Source organism: Petaurus breviceps, unplaced genomic scaffold, assembly GCF_028583685.1.
Source record: "Petaurus breviceps papuanus isolate PSGF00001 unplaced genomic scaffold, PetGlider_PUasm1.0 175, whole genome shotgun sequence".
Taxonomy (NCBI): Eukaryota; Metazoa; Chordata; class Mammalia; order Diprotodontia; family Petauridae; genus Petaurus; species Petaurus breviceps.
The window spans coordinates 65,160,319-65,179,700 of NW_027185764.1; the positions used below are offsets into that span (position 1 = coordinate 65,160,319).

At 38.2% G+C, this 19,382-nt stretch overlaps 1 protein-coding gene across 1 annotated transcript in view; it reads right to left on the reverse strand.

Annotated features, from left to right (window-relative positions):
• The window catches only part of IGFBPL1 (insulin like growth factor binding protein like 1), a 63,021-nt gene that overhangs the window by 7,419 nt on the left and 36,220 nt on the right, over positions 1-19,382 (reverse strand). Inside the window, exons 2-4 of the mRNA XM_069085294.1 lie at positions 5,591-5,700; positions 1,606-1,722; positions 560-713 (exon numbers count right to left, since the gene is read on the reverse strand). Of these exons, the coding sequence (XP_068941395.1) occupies positions 564-713; positions 1,606-1,722; positions 5,591-5,700 (377 nt within the window). The 3' untranslated portion in view covers positions 560-563. The remainder of the gene's footprint in view (positions 1-559; positions 714-1,605; positions 1,723-5,590; positions 5,701-19,382) is intronic.

The following is a 19,382-nucleotide window of genomic DNA, read 5'->3' on the forward strand; positions in this document are numbered from 1 at the left end:
TCTCTCTCTCTCTCTCTCTCTCTCTCTCTCTCTCCTCTTCTCTTCTCTTTCTCCCTCCCTCTCTCTCCTCTCTCTCTGTGTCTATCTCTCTGTCTCTGTCTCTCTCTCTCTGCCTCTGTCTCTCTGTCTCTGTCTCTCTCTGTCTCTCTCTCATAGGTGTGAAGCCTACTTGGTCTTATGTCCACAAAATCCCAAGAGGACCAAAACAAAAATCTAATTCCAGTCTTTCTATAGGAATGCTTAAGTGTCTTATGTCTCAAAGGTTACTCTTTAGAATTATATTCTCATTTTCTTGAAGTAATTTTATATGGATTTCCATATTTGTACTGAACTAGAAATCTCCCTGAATGGACTTCCTTGTCCACGCATATATCTTAACTTTGAGCACCACTGTCTATTTTTTCAGTGGTGTTCAATCACCTAAATCTCCTATATTCCATTGTTTATAGATTCCAAGTTAATGAAAGAGATTCCCCCAAATGCCTTTCCTGAACAACAGCCTGAACAGGAGATATTGACACCAATGAGATTATGTAAGACATAATAACATCCAGATTACCTCATTAAATGTCATCATCTGATGCAATGAAGTTCATGTTTTTGTATTTGCTCAGCTCTGTAACCTTTATTGTACCATAGGATTGTGTCTCTCCCACCATGTTGGTGGCATGGCACTGGTACACCCCTTCATCCTCCTTTGTCAGAGGGTTTATCTAGGAAAAAAATGAGAAAAGCATAATGGTAAACACACTTAAAACACTTCATAAATATTCTATTACATAAACCAATAAATTAATATTAATGAATGTTTATCAAATAATTTAGTGACAACATTTATGAATATTTTATTAAGATAATTTAACAAATTTTAAAATTGATATTAATAAATATTTATTAAGGGTGAACACGTAATAAATATTTTAATTGGATCCAATTGAGTAATGCCAAAGAATCAAACAATTAGACTTCTCAGAAGAAATGAAAATCTATTGAAATCCTCTACAAAAATAAAATCTTCAGATTCTTTACAGTTTGTCAGTATCTAAAAGACAAGATTGGAAACATCTTTCCTCCTACTATTCTTCTTTCTGGAAAAAAAAAAAGCAAATGTTTGTCTCATTTTTTGAAGACATTAATTTTATTTTGTTCATCTCATCTGGACCAGAGAGAGGCTGCCAGATCTTACATAATGAGCATAGTAAGGACTTAAATAGTAAATCCCTAATAAATATCTGTTGAATTGGATTGTTTGCATAAAACCCTCAAGGGAATCAGTGTAAATTATATAAAAGCAGTGGGGAAGGCATCTTCACAGGCCTATTGACAACCTTTCTACTGTGAATGAGCAAATTCAGCTGACTAGGAAGTTCCCACCCACCCATTCTTTTCTCTTCAGTGGGCTCTTACTATCATCCAAACTTTATTTCCTATCCCCTCCATTTCTCATACTGTATTGTACTTGAAGTCTAATAACATGAATTAATAAATGAACAAACTAATGAATAAATAAAAACATTCATCAAATACTTACAAGTGCTGTGCTTAGTGCTGGGAATACAAATGCTAAAATGAGAAAGGGTGGGTGCAAGCAAAGGGAATACTCACCAAAACCCAGCCTGTACTCTCATGTTTGGATGGACCACCACGAACCTGGACGGCCATATTCACTCGGTCTCCTGGCAACTCCTCCAGCAACTTGACTCCCTTGGGAGACTCTGTGATCTGTAAAAGTAATAAAAATCAGTCAAGATTTGCATCAAGGGGTTTGGATAACCTGTATGCCACCAACATTGTCATCAGTTTGTCCAAACCCTAATTCATTACTGTGCAATCTATGAGTGTGCAAAAATACTTCATGGATTTCACAATGGTTTCAGCATGCTTCAATTGCTTGTAGTACTATGAGGGTTTATGTGAGTTACAGTTTTTATTCTTATGAAAATTCTTGTTCAAAACTTTGTTTTGATCAGTATGTATTCTACAAATGCAAGCCAAATTCTGCATCTGAATTATTACCCTAGCTGAAAAAGGAAAAAAAAATTCATTGTCATTATCTTACAAGTTTGCAGCAAAGCTTGAGATTTTAAGGGGTATTTTAATCTGTGCCATTCTCACAAAGTACTTCATGCTTCTGAGACAAAAGCAGAGTTCCTAAGATGTAGGTAGGATCATGGATTTAGATCCAGAAGGGGCATTAGACACCATTTTATCAGTCACTTTATGGATGAAAAACAGAGGTGAGAGAAGTCAGTGCCATGCTCAATGTCACATGGGGTCAAGAAAGTTATGGATAAGTTATGAGTCCTACTCTGATTTTGAATTAAAGTCCTTCAAAGTCAACACAACCAGCAATTGCTTAGAGGCCATATTGGTCAAACAGAGGGACAAAATATCTCCATCTGAGTCAAGAGCTATGATTATAAGCATTTTCCAGATAGTATAAACACTCCAAAGGTGTTATTGCAATTTTAAGCTTTAATAGTTTAAGTGGTTTATTAAACTATTAATAGCTTATTTTTAAAATTAAGCTTTAAGGGATAGTTAGGTAGCACAGTAGATAGAGCCCTGGCCCTGGAGTCAGGAGGACCTGAGTTTAAATCTGACCTCTGACATTTACTAGCTCTGTGACCCTGGGCAAGTCATTTAACCCCAATTTCTACCCCTCTCCACCCCACAAAAAGTTAGGCTTTAATAGCTTAAAGCTGCAGTAAGATTCTTGGGATGTCCTGTATGGCAAAATACTTTTTTAATTAAGAGCAATTAGCTTTGATGAAACATTTCTACTAAATACAAGAAAAACAATATTTCATTCAAGATGAGTAAAGAGTAAGCAGTTTTCAGGACATTTATATCACAGCGATAAGTGAAACTGAGGTAATAATAAGAACATATTACAAGTTTTGGTCAACAGTTTGGTTTTATAGGGTACACAATGCATATTCCCTCCCTCTCCCCCTTTTTTTTAATGATAATGGCCTTTAAAAACAAACGTACTTGATGATTGTGATATATCAAAAGGAAAAAGTAGAACCAGAGAGGTAAGTATATTTGCATGTTACAATATGTAAAAAGAAGTATGTAGATGCCTTTGACCAATAGATTAGGGACCCTCCAAATTCAGACCAAACCCCCCCCACAATGTAAATATTTGCAAAACTCTATTTTTGCACTAGTCTTTACAGGCTGAAGTTCTTTCTTTAAGACATCTCCAGTAGTGATGAACCTTCATCTTTATAGAATGGATTTTTGATTTTTGAAAACAGCCAAAAATGATTCAGGGCCAAAGATGATCCAATACATACTTTTTCAAATTATGTATTTATAATATAATAATAGGCTTTAGCCTCAATGATGCATGCAGATGTATAAAGGATATATTGGAGGTCATCTTAGAAGGTAGGTACTAGGGGGATCAATAGAGACTTCTTGTAGAAGGTAGGATTTCAGTGAAGACTTGATGAAAGCCAGGAAGTAAAGATAAGAAGGGAAAGGATTCTGGGGATAGGAGACAGCCAAAGAAATTGATGGAATTGGAAGGTAGAGTGATATATGCCAGAACAGCAAGAAAGCCATGGTCGCTGACCATTTTTCTTGAGGATGTAGAGGGGAGCAAATTGTCAATACTGGAAAGATGGAAGTAGGTTAGATTATGAAGGGTAATAAAACTCAAATAAAGGATTTTACATTTGATCCTAAACATCATAGGGAGTCACTAGAATTTATCAAATAGGGGGTGACATGGTCAGAACTTCATTTTAGGAAGATCAGTTTGGCAACTGAGTGAGGGATGGACTAGACTAGAGTGTAGAAAGATTTGAATCAAAGAGATCAATCAGAGGGCTATTGCAATAGTCCAGGCATGAGGTGATACCGCGTTTCCCCGATAATAAGACCTATCCCAAAAATAAGCCCTCCCCTTACTGTGTAAGATTCCTCTAAAATAAGCCCTCCCCCGAAAATAAGCCCTATTGAGATTACTACTGTAGTGAAGGTGATCCCCTGCGCTACACGCTACATTACGGTATCCTCTGTATGCACCGCCCCCCCCCCCAAACGCACGCCGCCCTCCAGCCCTCCGAGCTGTATCCAATCAGAGCTGCAGCAGTGAGCGTGTCATCCTGTTCTTCCCCAGTGATTTGCTTGCTGGCGCCATTGAGAGCAGTGCCACGGAGGAGAGCAGAGGCAGGACAACATAAGCCCTCCCCTGAAAATAAGCCCTCTGGTGTTTTTCTTTCCAAAAAAATTAATAAGACAGTGTCTTATTATCAGGGAAACACGGTAAGGGCATGCACCACAATGGTGGCAGCATCAGAGGAGAAAGGGGGGCTTAAAAAAGTATGAATTAACAGCACATGGCAACAAACTGCATATGAGAGGTAAGAGAGAGTGAAAAGTTAAGGATGATACCTATTCTGTGATCTTGGGTGACTAAGAGGATAGTGGTAGATTCTGTAGAAAATGGAAGCAAGGGTATCAGGAAAAGATAATGGGTTCAGTTTTGGATATGATGAGTTTAAGATGTCTACAGGACATCTCATTCAAGATGGTCAACAAGCAGTTGGAAATGTGAGACTGGAGGTCGAGAGACATTACAGTTGAATAAATAGATCTGAAAACATCAACATAGAGATAATAATTGAAATTGGGAGCTGATATGATCTCCAAGTGAGATTATCTTTTCCCCTAATTGGGGAAAAAGAGTCCCCTGCCCACCAGGGGACATCCCAATCAACTTTTCTCTGTAAGTTTGATGTATTTTAAAGTGTTATATAAATGCACAATATTATTAATAATAAGGAAGTGTGGCATACAGTGCTGGATTTGAAGTCAGATGAAGTGACTTTGATTGCTGATTTTGTCACTTACTATTATCTTGGGCAAATCACAATGTCTTTGGGACTCAGGATCCTTAGATGCAAAATTAATGGGCAGAAAGCCTAGCCCTGAAGAAGAGTTAAGTTCCCTCTTTCTTTGCAGAGGTGGGGGACCATGGATATGGAATACTTAGTACTGCTGCACACAGCTGATTCTATCAGTATGTCCTATGAGTATGCATTTGATGAGTTGTTTGGCTTGGAAGGAAGGAGAGAAGAAAGGAAGGAATGAACAAATGAATGGGAAAGGAGAAGATGAAAAAGGAAGGAGAAAAGAAAAGAAAAAAAAGTATTTTAAGTGCCTACGATGTACCAGGCACTGGGCTAAGTGCTTTACAAATATTATCTCATTTTATCCTCGCAATAATCCTGTGAGGCAGATGTTATTACCACCCCCATTTTACAGTTGAGGAAAGTGAGGCAGGCAGAGGTTAAGCGGCTTGCCCATAGTCACACAGTTAGTAAGTGTATAAGACCAGATTTGAACTCAGGTTTTCCTGATTCCAGATCTAATGATCTATACATGGAACTATCTAGCTGCCTATGTGAGCCTTATTTTCTTCTTTTATTTTTATTCATTGTTAAAAAGGATGGCATAGAAGTCAGTGCAGGTCATTTTTGATACTATAGCAGCCCCAAATCATCTGTGATACCCACCTAGTCCACCCATTGTGAATACCTGTATGAACTGGTCTTGTCAGTATTCTCTAACATACCTTCCTCCAGGTGATGACTGGTGTTGGAACAGCCTTCACTTCACAGGACAGGTAGACTTGGGCCCCGGTTACATTGTGAATCTTTTTTGGGGGCAAAACAATCACAGGAGCTGGAGAGACAACAGGAGAATAAAACTACCAATATGACAAATTCTTTGTATCCTGTGCCAATCTCAAAGTACCAAGTCTGTCCTTTCTTCTCCCCCCGATCTCAACTTGCTCAGAATCTCTCTGAATTTTTCTAACAAAGGCTAGATACAGGTAAGAACAAAAATACTAATAGTAAGAGTTCAAATTTCAATAGCACTTCAAGTTTTTCAAAGGGCTTTTACACCTCAGAGTCAGGAAGAACAAAATCTAAGCACATTCCCAAACTTAGGATAGGATTCTTTTTCATTCCTTTTATTTGCCATTTTAAAGCATTCTTCAGTAGAACATGTAGGAAACATGTAGATAAATCACCCAAATAGTAATTAACTATATAGAAGTCCTTGGGAGGGGAAGGGAAATGAGCATTTATTAAGTGCCTACCATTTGTACTAAGTCCTGTGCTAAGCACTTAATGAATAACAACTTATTTGATCCTCACAACAATCCTGTGGGGTAGGTGCTAGTATGATCCCCATTTTACAGTTAAGAAAACTGAGGCAAACAGGGTTAAGTGACTTGCCCAGAGTCACACAACTAGTAAGTGTCTGAGGCCAGATCTGAATTCAGGTCCTCTATGGAATGTTGCCTTATCCACTAAAAACAGAAATTTTAATCTGTATATAAGACAGACAACAAAAACAATTGTAGTATTAAAGGAGTCATGTTTTGCAAGTAGTATTTTAGAACTGAAGATATTAAAATTATTTCAGTAAATGTTATTAAAGTTAATTATTAAACCAGAAGTATACAATACACAGTGACTCCAGTAATGTACAACTGGGTCCTGATTAGTGTAAATAATTTATCCCATGAAGTGGCCACATATATTTGAATTATTATATAAACATAGCTACTAGACATTATATTTATGTAAAATATGGTTATTGATTCCACCCCAATGGAAATAAGCAGTTTGAATTTGAAATAAGGAGACAATTTGAATAATGCCATCACTTCATAGTATTATTTATTCTCTCTAATCAGCACATAACTGAAATATCAGAATTCCTATTATTTACTATGTCTAATCTTGGTTCCAAAGAGCAGATGATGAAACGCTGCCCACCTCTTGGTAGAGAAGAGGTGGATTATACCACATGCTGCCAAATGCAATCAATGTGTCTGTTTTTCTTTGTTCTATGGGAGCAGGGAAGAAGGGCTATGGGGAATTGATAGTGGTGTAAAAAAAAGTCAGCAAATAAAATACATATGGTTTTGAGTGGATGCAAAGCACCTTTTACTGGAATAGCCAAATATGGGATGGAGGAAAATTGTCTCCAAGTGTTTAATAACACAATAATGGTCATCCCAGACCAGATTTATCAATAAAAGTGGAGAAGGGGAAAGAAGTCTAATTATTTTTCACCTGAAGAAAAATGCACCTCCAGTCAAAACTACCACTTTTGTGTTTGAATAATATAGTGTTGCCAATATAGAAGCTCAGAACTATTCTCCTAATGGCAGATTAGATTAAGTTCAGATTTATATTTCTAGGCTTTGTACTCATAGTTAAGCACCTGCTGCTGACAAAGTAAGACTCAGTAGACAGCCTACCACCACTTAGCATGCACCATTACTGCTGACTTGCTGAATCTGGTGCTCAGATTGATGCTAAGCCTGATAAGGATATAGAGGGTTGGGGAAGTAGGGGGGGCGGGGGGGATATTGATGGAAAGTGGATCTCATTAACATTTTCTTTGATAAAATAATTTATTGTTTTATGATTTGTCCTTTGACCCACTCATTCTTTAAGATTCTATATATATAAAATCTCATTTGATGCTCACAACCCTGAATGGTAGCTACTTTGATTATCCCCATTTTACAGAGACAGAAATGGAGACTGAGAGAGGTTAAATAATTTTCCCAAGGTCACACAGTGAATAAGTGTCTGAAATGGTATTTTCTATTGGATTGAGGTTTATTTCTGCCTTTCTGTATTTGTTTATGAGGGTTTTATGCTCTAGAATATAGAATTTTTATTTTAAAAAAAGGCATGAAAAGATGAGAAATTTCTCTATTCTTTTTCAGTCTCATTCCCATTTCCACAGACTACCAATATTGAATTTTTCTTAAATTCTAGTCTAAATTTGGCATTTTTCTTATATTTGTTATATTTGTTTTCTCATATTTGTCTTCATCTGAAAGGAGCACACTGAAGTCCCCAATGATAATTGTTTGTTTCTACCTGTCAAGGCAAGTCAATAAGTATTTGTTAAATGCTTACTAGATGCCTGCACTGTGCTAAGTGCTATCAATACAGAACAATTCTAGGCCCAAAAGAGCTCACGTTGTAATGAGTGGAGGTCACATGCCAACAATTATGTTACAAAGTAAATGTGAGGTAATGTCAGAAGGAAGTTACTAGCTTTAAGAGGGACTAAGAAAAGATACCAGAGGTAATATTTGTGCTGAGACCAAGAAGGTAAAAATGATGAGGGAGAACATTCTTTGAACATGGGACCACCAATTTAAAAAAAAGACTTTTTCCCTCTAGAAGTTTTGGCCTAAGACACCAAAGTAGAAACACCAGTCTTACTTATAATGAAGCATACTATTCACCTCCAGAGAAAGAATTGATACTGTCTGAATACAGACTGAAGCATGATTTTTTTCCCTTTCTTTCCTTCTTTCTTTTTAATCTGAATCTTCTTATACAAAATGACTAATATGAAAATGTTTTACATGATTGCACGTGTATAACCTATATCTGATTGCTTACCATCTCAGGGAGGGGAAGGAAGGGGAGAGAGGAAAGGATGGGATTTGGAACTCGATTTTTAAAAAAATGTTTAAAAATTGTCTTAACATGCAATTGCAGAGAAAACAAAAATATATATTTAAAAAATAAAGATCTAACCATAAAAAAAAAAATACTAGCTCTAGACAGGCTGGTTGAGCCTGGGCTCCCATTCTGCCTGTGTGGCCTATCTGTTCTTGCTACCCTAAATGGAATAATCAAACTGGGATCCCATTGGTGGTCAGGTTACCTATGATACCACAATTCTGAACTGGGACTCTACCCTCTCCCATAATCGTTGATGAGGTGAGTAGGTGAATAGGTTCAAGCCTCACTCCTAGTCCCAATCCTGGAATTTGATGTACCAGGGTCAAATACTTCTCCCTTCCTTAGACAGAGTCCAGACGCTGTACTCTGTCACATTCTCCTTCCCCCTTCTCCCCAATAAAGGGATAGAATCTCCTTTCTTTCACAGTCCTGGACTCTTACTAGAAACCAGGCCCATTCCTGTTCTGTCATAATCTCTAACGGGGAAGCTAAGCCCATTCTAGGTCAAAGTCCAAGTCCTAGCCTCCGGAGCCAGCACCAAGCCCTGCCTGCCATAATCCTTAGCTGGGAAGCTGAGCCATGTCTAGGCCTTGCTCTGTGCTACAGTTCCAGATAGTTTGAAGGATCTGGAGATTGAGCTCCGTGGCCCTGCAATAAGGATGCTATATACTCTGTACCCTGCCTCCTCCCTACAGTTTTGAATGAGACAGTGTGGCTAGGGGGACGGAAGCATTCATATATGTAGTTTGTAGAAATGGTGGTGGGCTTTTTGGGGGGAGGAGTTTGTAAATGGGATGGGGTAGGAATTAGGTTATCCTCACAGTCGTTTGTTTCAATACAGAGGGGCTAAATTTCATGCTGCTCAGGGTCGGTGGTGACAAAGTCAACTAGAAACAGATCCTCGTGGGACCTGTTTATGGTCTTAGAAAACCACAAATGACCATTATGTATGTTTTATTGTATTTTTATTTACTTTGTTAAATATTTGCTAATTACATTTTAATTTGGTTCAGGCCATCATTTTGACATGGCTGCTTAAGGTGGTTTTTTGAGGGAACCAGGGCTTGGTTGAGACCTCTCATGTGGCCACCTTGGTCAGAAGTATCATTTCTGTTTTTCTCCTCCCAACAAACACCCTCCATTGCTTTCTCTCTTTGTCTCTCATTCCATCTGCCTCCCAAGCTCTCTTTGTTCTCATTTTTCATTATGAACTTCTGCCAACTGGGGGCATGAGAGGAACATTTTCTCTTCCCTTCCTCTCCCCTCCCTGTCTCAGTCCTGGAGAGTCACCATCATGTGCCACAAAGGTCAGTTAAGAGATAAACTGCTGCCGTTTGTTCTTTATGACAGAAGACCATGTTTGTGAACCTCTGATTTCAGTGTAACAAATGGAGAAGGCACAAAAAGATTCAGGATGCAATGACATTTGGTAGCCTGGAAATGAATTTGTATTAAACCTTTATCAAAAAGATACTTGAAAAAAAAAAGATATTTGTAAACTCACAAAATGCTGGCATTTTCAAGCCTATTATGGTACCTAATATCTCCTGAATTTCTTGGATTTTCAAATATTCATGCATTTTATTTCCGGTCCCCCTCTTTCACCCCCCCCCCCACACACACACACAGAGTCTTTGATTCCACTGCTCACAAAAACCAAAATAATGGACTTGTGAAAATAGGTACTAGTTGTCTTAGAATTACTGGAAAAAACATTTCAGAAAAATGTACTAATACTAACCAAAATGTCTATAGCACTGCAAAACATTTTTCCTGCACTATCACTGAAATAGGGCTTTGGCAAATGTCCAGGTGCACATACATGCTCCTGTAGGAGACAACAAGGACCTGATTCTGAGAGGAAACATTCTGTGGTTACCTGCAGAGTAAGTGGGACCAGCCTCTTTGCATTTACTGTGTAGCAGAAAAAGGCTTTGTCTTTAAAACCACTAGACTGGAACAGTCTGTCTCTCTGTCTCTGTTTCTGTCTCTCTCTCTGTCTCTCTGTCCCTGCTCTGTCTCTGTCTCTTCTCCTCTTCCTCCTCCTCCTCCTCCTCCTCCAAACTCTCAAAAACCAAACCTCCCCCCTCCCTTGCCAGTGGCATCCAAGTAAGAAGGCCTCATTCTTTCACAACAGGAAGTTGGCCAGGGAAAGGCCATATTTATTACTCTCCTCTTAAGCCCTGTGGCCTCAGGGCCTTAACAAATTGACTTTAGTCTCATTTTGTTTTTCCTTTTCAGTTCTAGGTACAGGGAATGGAGTCCTCACATTCAGAAGTGTAAGCTACAGATACATTGGAACCAGGATTCCAAGCTGAATGTCGTAATCAGCCTTGCAAGAAAGTCCTGAGAAACCAGAATCCCCGAACATAAATCCAGAGGAGCTTTGGATGTGGAGCTTAGTGGAACTAATGCTATATAGAACCTGGGCCAAGATGTGAGCCTAATGCCCCTCCCCTCCCCAAAGACTGAAAAAGGATATAGAGAGGTTTATGTACCCAGATGTTAGGTTGAAATATTTGTATGTTTGTTCTCGGCTATACTTTGAAATAAATACTGCTTTTTAAAAGATATGACTGTTAAGTGGTTAAATGGAACCGGAAGGCTTGGACCTCTAAAATTGGGGAACATCACCCATAGGAGCTTGAGCTAAAGGTGGAGACTAGACACCTCCCCCCCCCCAATCTGGAAATATAAGGGCCAATGTCTGGACACTTTGTGGCATATTATTGTGAAGGAATATTATTGTATTATAAGAAATAATGAGCAGGATACTTTCAGAAAAAAACTGAAAAAACTTACATGAACTGATGCAAAATGAAATAAGCAGAACCAGAACATTGTACACAGTAACAGCAATATTATAACAATGATCAACTATGAATGACTCAATAGAACAATGATCCAAGACAATTCCAAAGGACTGGTGATGGAAAGGGCAGCTAGGTGGCACAAGAGATAGAACACTAGGCTTGGGATAAGGAAGACTCATGTTCCTGAGTTCAAATCCAACCTGAGACACTTACTAACTGTGTGACCCTGGGCAAGTTACTTCACCTTGTTTCCCTCAGTTTCCTCATCTACAAAATGAGCTGGAGAAGAAAATGGCAAACCACTCTAGGATCTCTGTCAAAAAAACTCCAAATGGAGTCACAGAAGAGTTGGACATGACAGAAAATGACTTAACAACATGGTGAAAAATGCTATTCACCTCCAGAGAAAGAACTGATAAGAATCTGAAGGCAGATCAAGGCATAAGATATACTTTCTTTATTTTTCTTGGGTGTTTTTTTTTTTTTGGTCTGTGTTTTCTTTCACAACATGATTAATAGGGAAATATGTTTTATAGAACTACACATGTATATCATATCAAATAGCTTGCCTTCTCGATGAGGGGAGAGGGGAGGGAGGGAGAGAATTTGGAACTCAAAATTTTTAAAAAATCAATGTTAAAAATTTTTTTTTGCATGTAATTGGAAAAAGAGAATTGTTTTTAAAAGAAAAATGTAGGGGTCAAAGTAATCACAATTAAAATTCATTTGAGCCACACAGGTGTTATCTCCATTTTGTAGCTACAGAAACAAGTTCATAGATGTTAAGCTTACTCATGGTTGCAGGACCAGTGACCATCCAAGATGGGCCTTGAAACCTAGGTCTTCCTAACTTAAAGCCCAGGACATTCTCCACTCCACCAAGTACTCTGTCCCTCTGACTTTTAACAATATTTCTACCTGCTTTTTAAAAAATGAGTATTATCATTTGACTCAACTGTAGAATCAGAGATTTAGGGATGGGAAGAATTCAGAAGTCAACCCCCTTGTTTTACCAATGAGGAAACTGAGACTGAAAAGTATATAAGTAACTTGGCTAAGTCACATAGCTACTATGTCTAAAGCAGAATCTGAACTCAGATCTTTCTTACTGTAAGACCAGAATTTTATCCATTATACAAGTATCCCTTCCACATTCAGGGGACTTGGCACCCTCACAATCTGGAAAATTTACATAAAAAATTTTGTCCCTCCCTTCTAACCAAAGAAATCAGAATTTCTTCTTTTTCTTTTATTGGGCATTTACAATACCGTATTATAAAATTTGGGTTGATATTATACAATACATATATTTTGTGCATTTCTGATTTTTTTCTGTGTCATCTTCTGGCCTTCACATATTGTCCGTGGCTTCCACAAAACTCCCCCCAAAATTCCCATTTGATTTCTTATGCTGAACCTCAATATAGGGAAACTGCCAAGGGGAAAGTCACAATGTGGAAGGGATAACTGTATTCTGCCTCCAAGGGTCCTGATATTGCTTCTAATACTGATAAATTGAAGTTTGATATTATTCTTTTCAAAGTTGACCCCAAAACAACAGTAGCTAATGAATGTCTAACCTCTGTACAAAATTTAAAATCTTATAATTGCTAACAAAAATAATGATTAGTATAACAAGTATTAATAAGGATATATTTCCTCAATGTATTATACACTTTTGTTTTTTGCTTTTCTTTTGTCAATTGGTCGACTGACTGAGATACCATTCAGGGTTTTCTTTGTAAAGATACTAACATGGTTTGACATTTGCTTCTCCAGCTCATTTTACAGATGAGGAAACCGAGGCAAAGTGAATGAAGTGACTTGCCCAGGGTCACACAACTTAGGAAATGTCTGAAGTCAAATTTGAACTCAGGTCCTCCTGACTCCAGGGATAATAACTGTACTACCTATGTGCCCATTTGTTTATATTACCTCATATTACCTTTTGCTTATTAAATCTTAATAAATAGAAATTATGCTCTGACAGGTGGTGTGTATTAAGGAAAAAATATAAATGTTAATATCATACATGCACACTTTGAACTGATAGTCAAATACAGACAGTCAGTAATAAGCTGTTGGTTTCTATCATATTTAGTTGAAGTGTGGGTAAAATGATGAGATAATTATTTGGCTTTGACACTGTTTTTAAAAAGAAAAGAAAGGTCACATTTATGGGGCACTTTAAGGATGGCAGAGCATTTTACATATACTATCTCATTTGATCTAACAGCCCTGTGAAGTTGGAGCTATAATTATCCCCATTTTATAGCTGAGGAAACTGAGCCTCTGAGAGGTTATGAAATTTGTCCAGGGCTTCTCACTCAATAAATTGTGACAGGATTTAAACCCATATTTCAGACATCCCTCAAAGCATGACACCTCTCTTATATCATACATTAAGATTTTAATTGATTATATTGTTATTCTAGCAGTTAATCAAGTTACAATAAAAGCTCCTTAAAAGATTATGTTATTTTTCCATTTTTTATATCCCCACTCCTTACACAGCGTTGTCATTAAATCGTTTTAGTTATGTCCTTTCAGTCATATCCGAATCTCCATGACCTCATTTGGGATTTTCTTGGCAAAGATACTAGAATGTTTTCCCATTTCCTTCTCCAGTTCATTTTACAAATGAGAAAATTGAAGCAAAGAGGGTGAAATGACTTGCCCAAGGTCACAGAAAAAAAGTTTAGAAACTCAGAAAGGCATAACAATGCATGTATTGTATAATATCAACCTAAATATTATAATATGGTACTATAAACACCCAATAAAAGAAAAAAAAGTTTCTGAGGCTGAATTTGAACTCAGGTCCTCCTGACTCCAGGGCTGGTACTCTACTCACTGTGCCACCTAACTGCCCAACATAGTACTTTGCACATAATGAGCACTAAATAAATGTTTCTTCAATTGAACCTAAAGGTAGGTTTTAAAAAGGATCTTCACTCAGTCCTGTTGTTATGAAATATTTTGAGTCATAATCTGGACCAAAGTAGGCACCTATCAACTCTTTTGACTACCACTGTGATAAGGGGAGTGTAAATGGATTCTCTGGGTAGACTATGTGTGCCATCATCGAATCAAAATTGGCAGAGGTCCCCAAGACTTAAATAAAACGCAGCAATGTTCAGTGGCCTAGCAGGTCAATCTTAAGAAACAGACTCTGAGCGTAAGAGAGGGGAGGGAGCAAAAGAAGAATAGAAGGTTGGCAGGAAGACAGAGGGCTAGCAAGAGTCTTTGTTTCCCCATTCACCCCATGATCGATGCCCAAGACATCTTTGATAAAGTGGCAAGATTAGGTCAGTTACAGAACCTCTTCATCTTCAGCTCTCTCCTGCCAGACACTTAGCTATAAGGTGGAATAGGGGAGGAGGCTTGGAAAGTTTTGGCTGGTTTACCATAGAGTTAACAATAACCCAGAGACAAGATTCAACATGTGTGCATTACTGACTAAGTGTGGTGAGTGACTACACCTACCCAACCATAGTCAAGCTCCATGCATAGAACCCTTTTCTCCTCCTTTTTAAAATTTAGTATTCTATTTTTCCCTAATTACATGTAAAAACAATTTTTAAAATTCTTTAATACTTTGAGTTCCAAATTCTCTCCCTTCCTCCCTCCCTGCTTCATTGAGAAGGCAAGCAGTTTGATATAGGTTATATATGTGTAGCCATGCAAAAAAAAATTTCCATATTACTCCTGTTGTGAAAGAAAATGTAAAGCCCCCTCCCTTAAAAAAACCTCAAGAAAAATAAAGTAAAAAAGGTATGTTTCAATCTGTATTCAGACACATCAATTCTTTCTCTGGGTATGGATAGCATTTTTTCATCATAAGTCCTTCAGAGTTTTCTTGGATTGTTGTATTACAGAGAATAGCTAAGTTGTTCACAGTTGATCATCTTACAATATTGCTGTACTTTGTACAGTTCATTTCACTTTGCATCATCTCATGTAAGTCTTTCCAGGTTTTTCTAAGAGCATCCTGCTCATCATTTCTTATAGCACAATAGTATTCCATTATAATCACATACTACAATCTGTTCAGCCATCTCCCAATTGATGGGCATCCCCTCAATTTCTAATTCTTTGCCACCAGGAAAGAGAAGCTACAAATATTGTTGTACATACAGGTCCTTTTTATTGTTGTACATACAGGTCCTTTTCCTTTTTTTAATCTCTTTTTTTTTGTTACAGACCTAGTAGTGGTATTGCTAGGACAAAGGGTTTTATAGCCCTTTGAGTATAGTTCCCAATTGCTCTACAGGATGGCTGAATCAATTCACCACTCCACCAACAATGCATCAATGTCTTGTTTTTTCCCAAGTCCCCTCCAATATTTGTTATTTTCTTTTTATGTCCTATTAGCAAATCTGATAGTTATGAGGTAGCACCTCAGACTTGTTTTAGTTTACATTTCTCCAATCAATAGTGAGTTAGGGCATTTTTTTCATATGGCTATGAATAGCTTTGATTACTTCATCTGAAAACTGTTCATCTCTTTTGATCATTTATCAAGTGGGGAATGACTCTTATTTTTATAAACTTGACTCAGTTCTCTATATATTTGAGAAATGAGGCCTTTATCAGAAAAAATTCCTTCAAAATTTTTTTCACACTTATTATTGATAACTGTATTTCCCTTAATTCTATTTCCCACTCCCTGTTTATTCTGTTCTCTCTCCTTTTATCCTGTCCCTCCTCAAAAGCATTTTGTTTCTGACTATTCTCTCCCTCAATCTTCCCTTCCTTCTATCACCACCACCCCTTTTTCTTATTCCCTTCTACTTCTGCTTTCCTGCAGGGTAAGAGAGATTTCTATGCCCAATTGAATATGTACGCTATTTGCTCTTTGAGCCAATTCTGATGAGAGTAAGGTTCACTCCCTCCCTCCCACCTTCTCCATATTTCCCACCATTGTAAAAGCTTTTTTCTTGCCTCTTTTATGTCAGATAACTTATCCCATTCTGCCTCTCCCTTTCCCTTTCTCCCAGTGCATTTCTCTTTCATCCCTTAATTTTATTTTTTTTATATCTTTCGTTCATATTCAACTCATACCTGTGCCCTCTGTCTATACATACTCCTATGTATAACTGCCCTAATGATGAGAAAGTTCTTATAAGTCACAAGAATCACCTTCCCATGTAGGAATATAAACAGTTAACCTTATTAAGTCCCTTATGATTTCCCTTTCCTGTTCACCTTTTTATGCTTCTTTTGAGTCTTATATTTGAAAGTTATTTTTTTTATTTAGCTCTTGTCTTTCCATAAGGAATACTTGAAAGTCCTCTATTTCATTGAATATCCATTTTTTCCCCTGAATGATGACACTCAGTTTTGCTGGGTAGATGATTCTTGGTTGTTGTAATCCTAGTTTCTTTGCCCTCCATAATATTATATTCTAAGTCAGACCTGTACAACTTGGCAGTAGGTAGGGGACAAAATTAAAATAGGCTAAACTTCTTCAGGCTGTAGATAGGTTAAACTAGACCCATACTGACAATGGTTGGTTGCTGCAAGTCACATGACAAATAGGAGAGTGCCCAATGGTGTAATGGGAATGTAAATTTTAAAGATCTTCCCTGCCCCTAGGCTAAAGTGCACCTGGAGCCTGGGGTGGGAGGCTTGTTTTTCAGTAGATACTTTTTGATTGGCCAGTGGGTCAATAAGGTTGTTACATTCTCTGAGCCAGGAGAAGGCTATATAAGCCCTGATGTGTAGCTTTGTTTTGGGGCTCACTTTGAGAAGTGTTCTGTGATTTGATATGGATTATGGGAAGCTGTTGTCCTGAGCCCCCCGGCTTTGAAAAAACCCAGATGTTGAAACCCAGATGTTGACTGGGTATGGATGTAATGGTTGGACAGTTTGAAATCTGTCTACTAGATCTGTTTCTGTGTTGATAATTCTGTCTGTGTACTTTGAAGTTCGGGGTGCCGACCTTTTCCCCTGAACAAGGTAAATGATATATGTCTGACCGATTAAAGTAAGCTTGTTAACCCATTTTGAGTTGCTTTCCTTTATCAAAGCAGATCCAAGAACATGTATTGGCAGCAAACCCTGAGGACGCTTGGGGTGCTTGCTGCTACAAATGGCAACCCTACATTTTTTTCAGGCTGCCCAAAATCCTTTGGTGGGCCATGACCTGCAGGCCATTTGTTGGGCAAGCCTGTTCTAAACCCTCCAATCCTTTCATGTAGAAGCTATTAAAAGCTGTGTTATCCTGATTGTGGCTCCACAATACTTGACTTGTTTCTTTCTGGATCCTTGCAATATTTTCTCCTTGACCTGGGAACTCTGGAATTTGGTTATATTATTCCTGGAAGTTTTCATTTTGGGATTTCATTCAGGAGGTGATTGATGGATTCTTTCAATTTTTATTTTCCCCTCTTGTTCTAGAACATTAGGGCAATTTTCCTTGATAATTTATTGAAAGACGATGTCTAGGTTTTTTTTTTTTATTATGGTTTCAGGTAGTTCAATAATTTTTAAATTATCTCTTATGGATCGATTTTCCAAGTTAGTTGTTTTTCCAATGAGATATTTCACAGTCTTCTATTTTTTTGTTCTTTTGGTTTTATTTTATTGTTTTTGATTTCTCATAAAATCATTAGCTTCCACTTGCTCCGTTCTCATTTTTAAGGAATTATTTTCCTCAGTGAGCTTTTGGAACTCCTTTGCCATTTGGCTAATTGGACTTTTTTTTTGAGGGGCGAAGGCAGGGCAATTGGGGTTAAGTAACTTTCCCAAGGTCTCATGGCTAGTAAGTGTCAAGGGTCTGAGGCCAGATTTGAAATCAGGTCCTCCTGATTCCAGGGCCAGTGCTCTATTCACTGTGCCACCCAGCCTCTCCAATACCAATTTGACTTTTTAAGGAGTTTTTTCCTTCAGTGAATTTTTGTCCCTCTTTTTCCATTTGGCCAATTCTTCTTTTTAAGGCATTCTTCTCCTCATTGGATTTTTGTACTTCTTTTTACCATTTGACCTAGTCCATTTTTTAAAGTGTTATTTTCTTCAGTATTTTTTGTATCTCCTTTACCAAGTTGTTGACTCATTTTTCATGATTTTCTTGCAGCACTCTCATTTCTCTTCTTTTCCTCTACTTCTCTTACTTGATTTTCAAAATCCTTTTTGAGCTCTTCCATGGCCTGGGATCAATTCTTATTTTTTTTTTTGAGGTTTTGGATGTAGCAGCTTTGACTTTGTTATTTTCGTCTGACTGTTTTTTGATCTTCTTTGTCACCATAGTAATTTTCTATGGTCAGAATTTTTTTTTCTGTTATTTGCTCATTTTCCCAGCCTATTTCTGATGTTTCACTTTCTGCTAAAATGGGGCTCTGCTTCCAGGGTGGAGGGCACACTGTTCCAAGATTCAAGGGTTTTGTACAGCTGTTTCCCTTCTAGGGACCTTTAGTTCTTCTAAGGTGGTATGATCTAAGGAGAGGTGTTCACTATTCTCTTGGTCTGGGCTCTGGTCTGTGAGCAACCACAAGTCCTCTTTTCTGCCCTGGAACTGTGACGAGGGTCCCTGCTCCACTGAGGCCAGGCATAAGCTCTGCTGTGCTAGTGTTTCTCCTCACTCTGGGACTGCCACCCAGGGCTGCAATTTGGATCTGAATATGGGCAAAGCAACAAGTCCTGCCGCAGTGCTAGCAAAGAAACCTCTGTCATCTCCTTCTGACCAGTTGTTGGACCCCCTCACCGGCTGTGGGCTAAGAGCTCTGCAGCAGGCTCTTGTGCTGTAATTCAGTGGCTCCCAAGGCTGGCTCGTGGTTTGCTGGGGCCTGGTCTGTGCCAGTACAGGCTATGCTGGACGGCACTCCACTATCACCCATGTGTGACAGACCTTTCCTGCCAATTTTCTAAGTTGTCTTCGACTGGAAAATTATTGCATCCCCTTTTTGTGTGTGTGTTCTGCTGCTTTTAAAGGTGTTTGGAGAGGTTTGGGGGAGAGTTCAGGCAAGTCCCTAGCTTTTCTCCCCCATCTTTGTTCCACACCTCCACCCACAGCACCCTCAAACTAATCAGCCAAATCAGA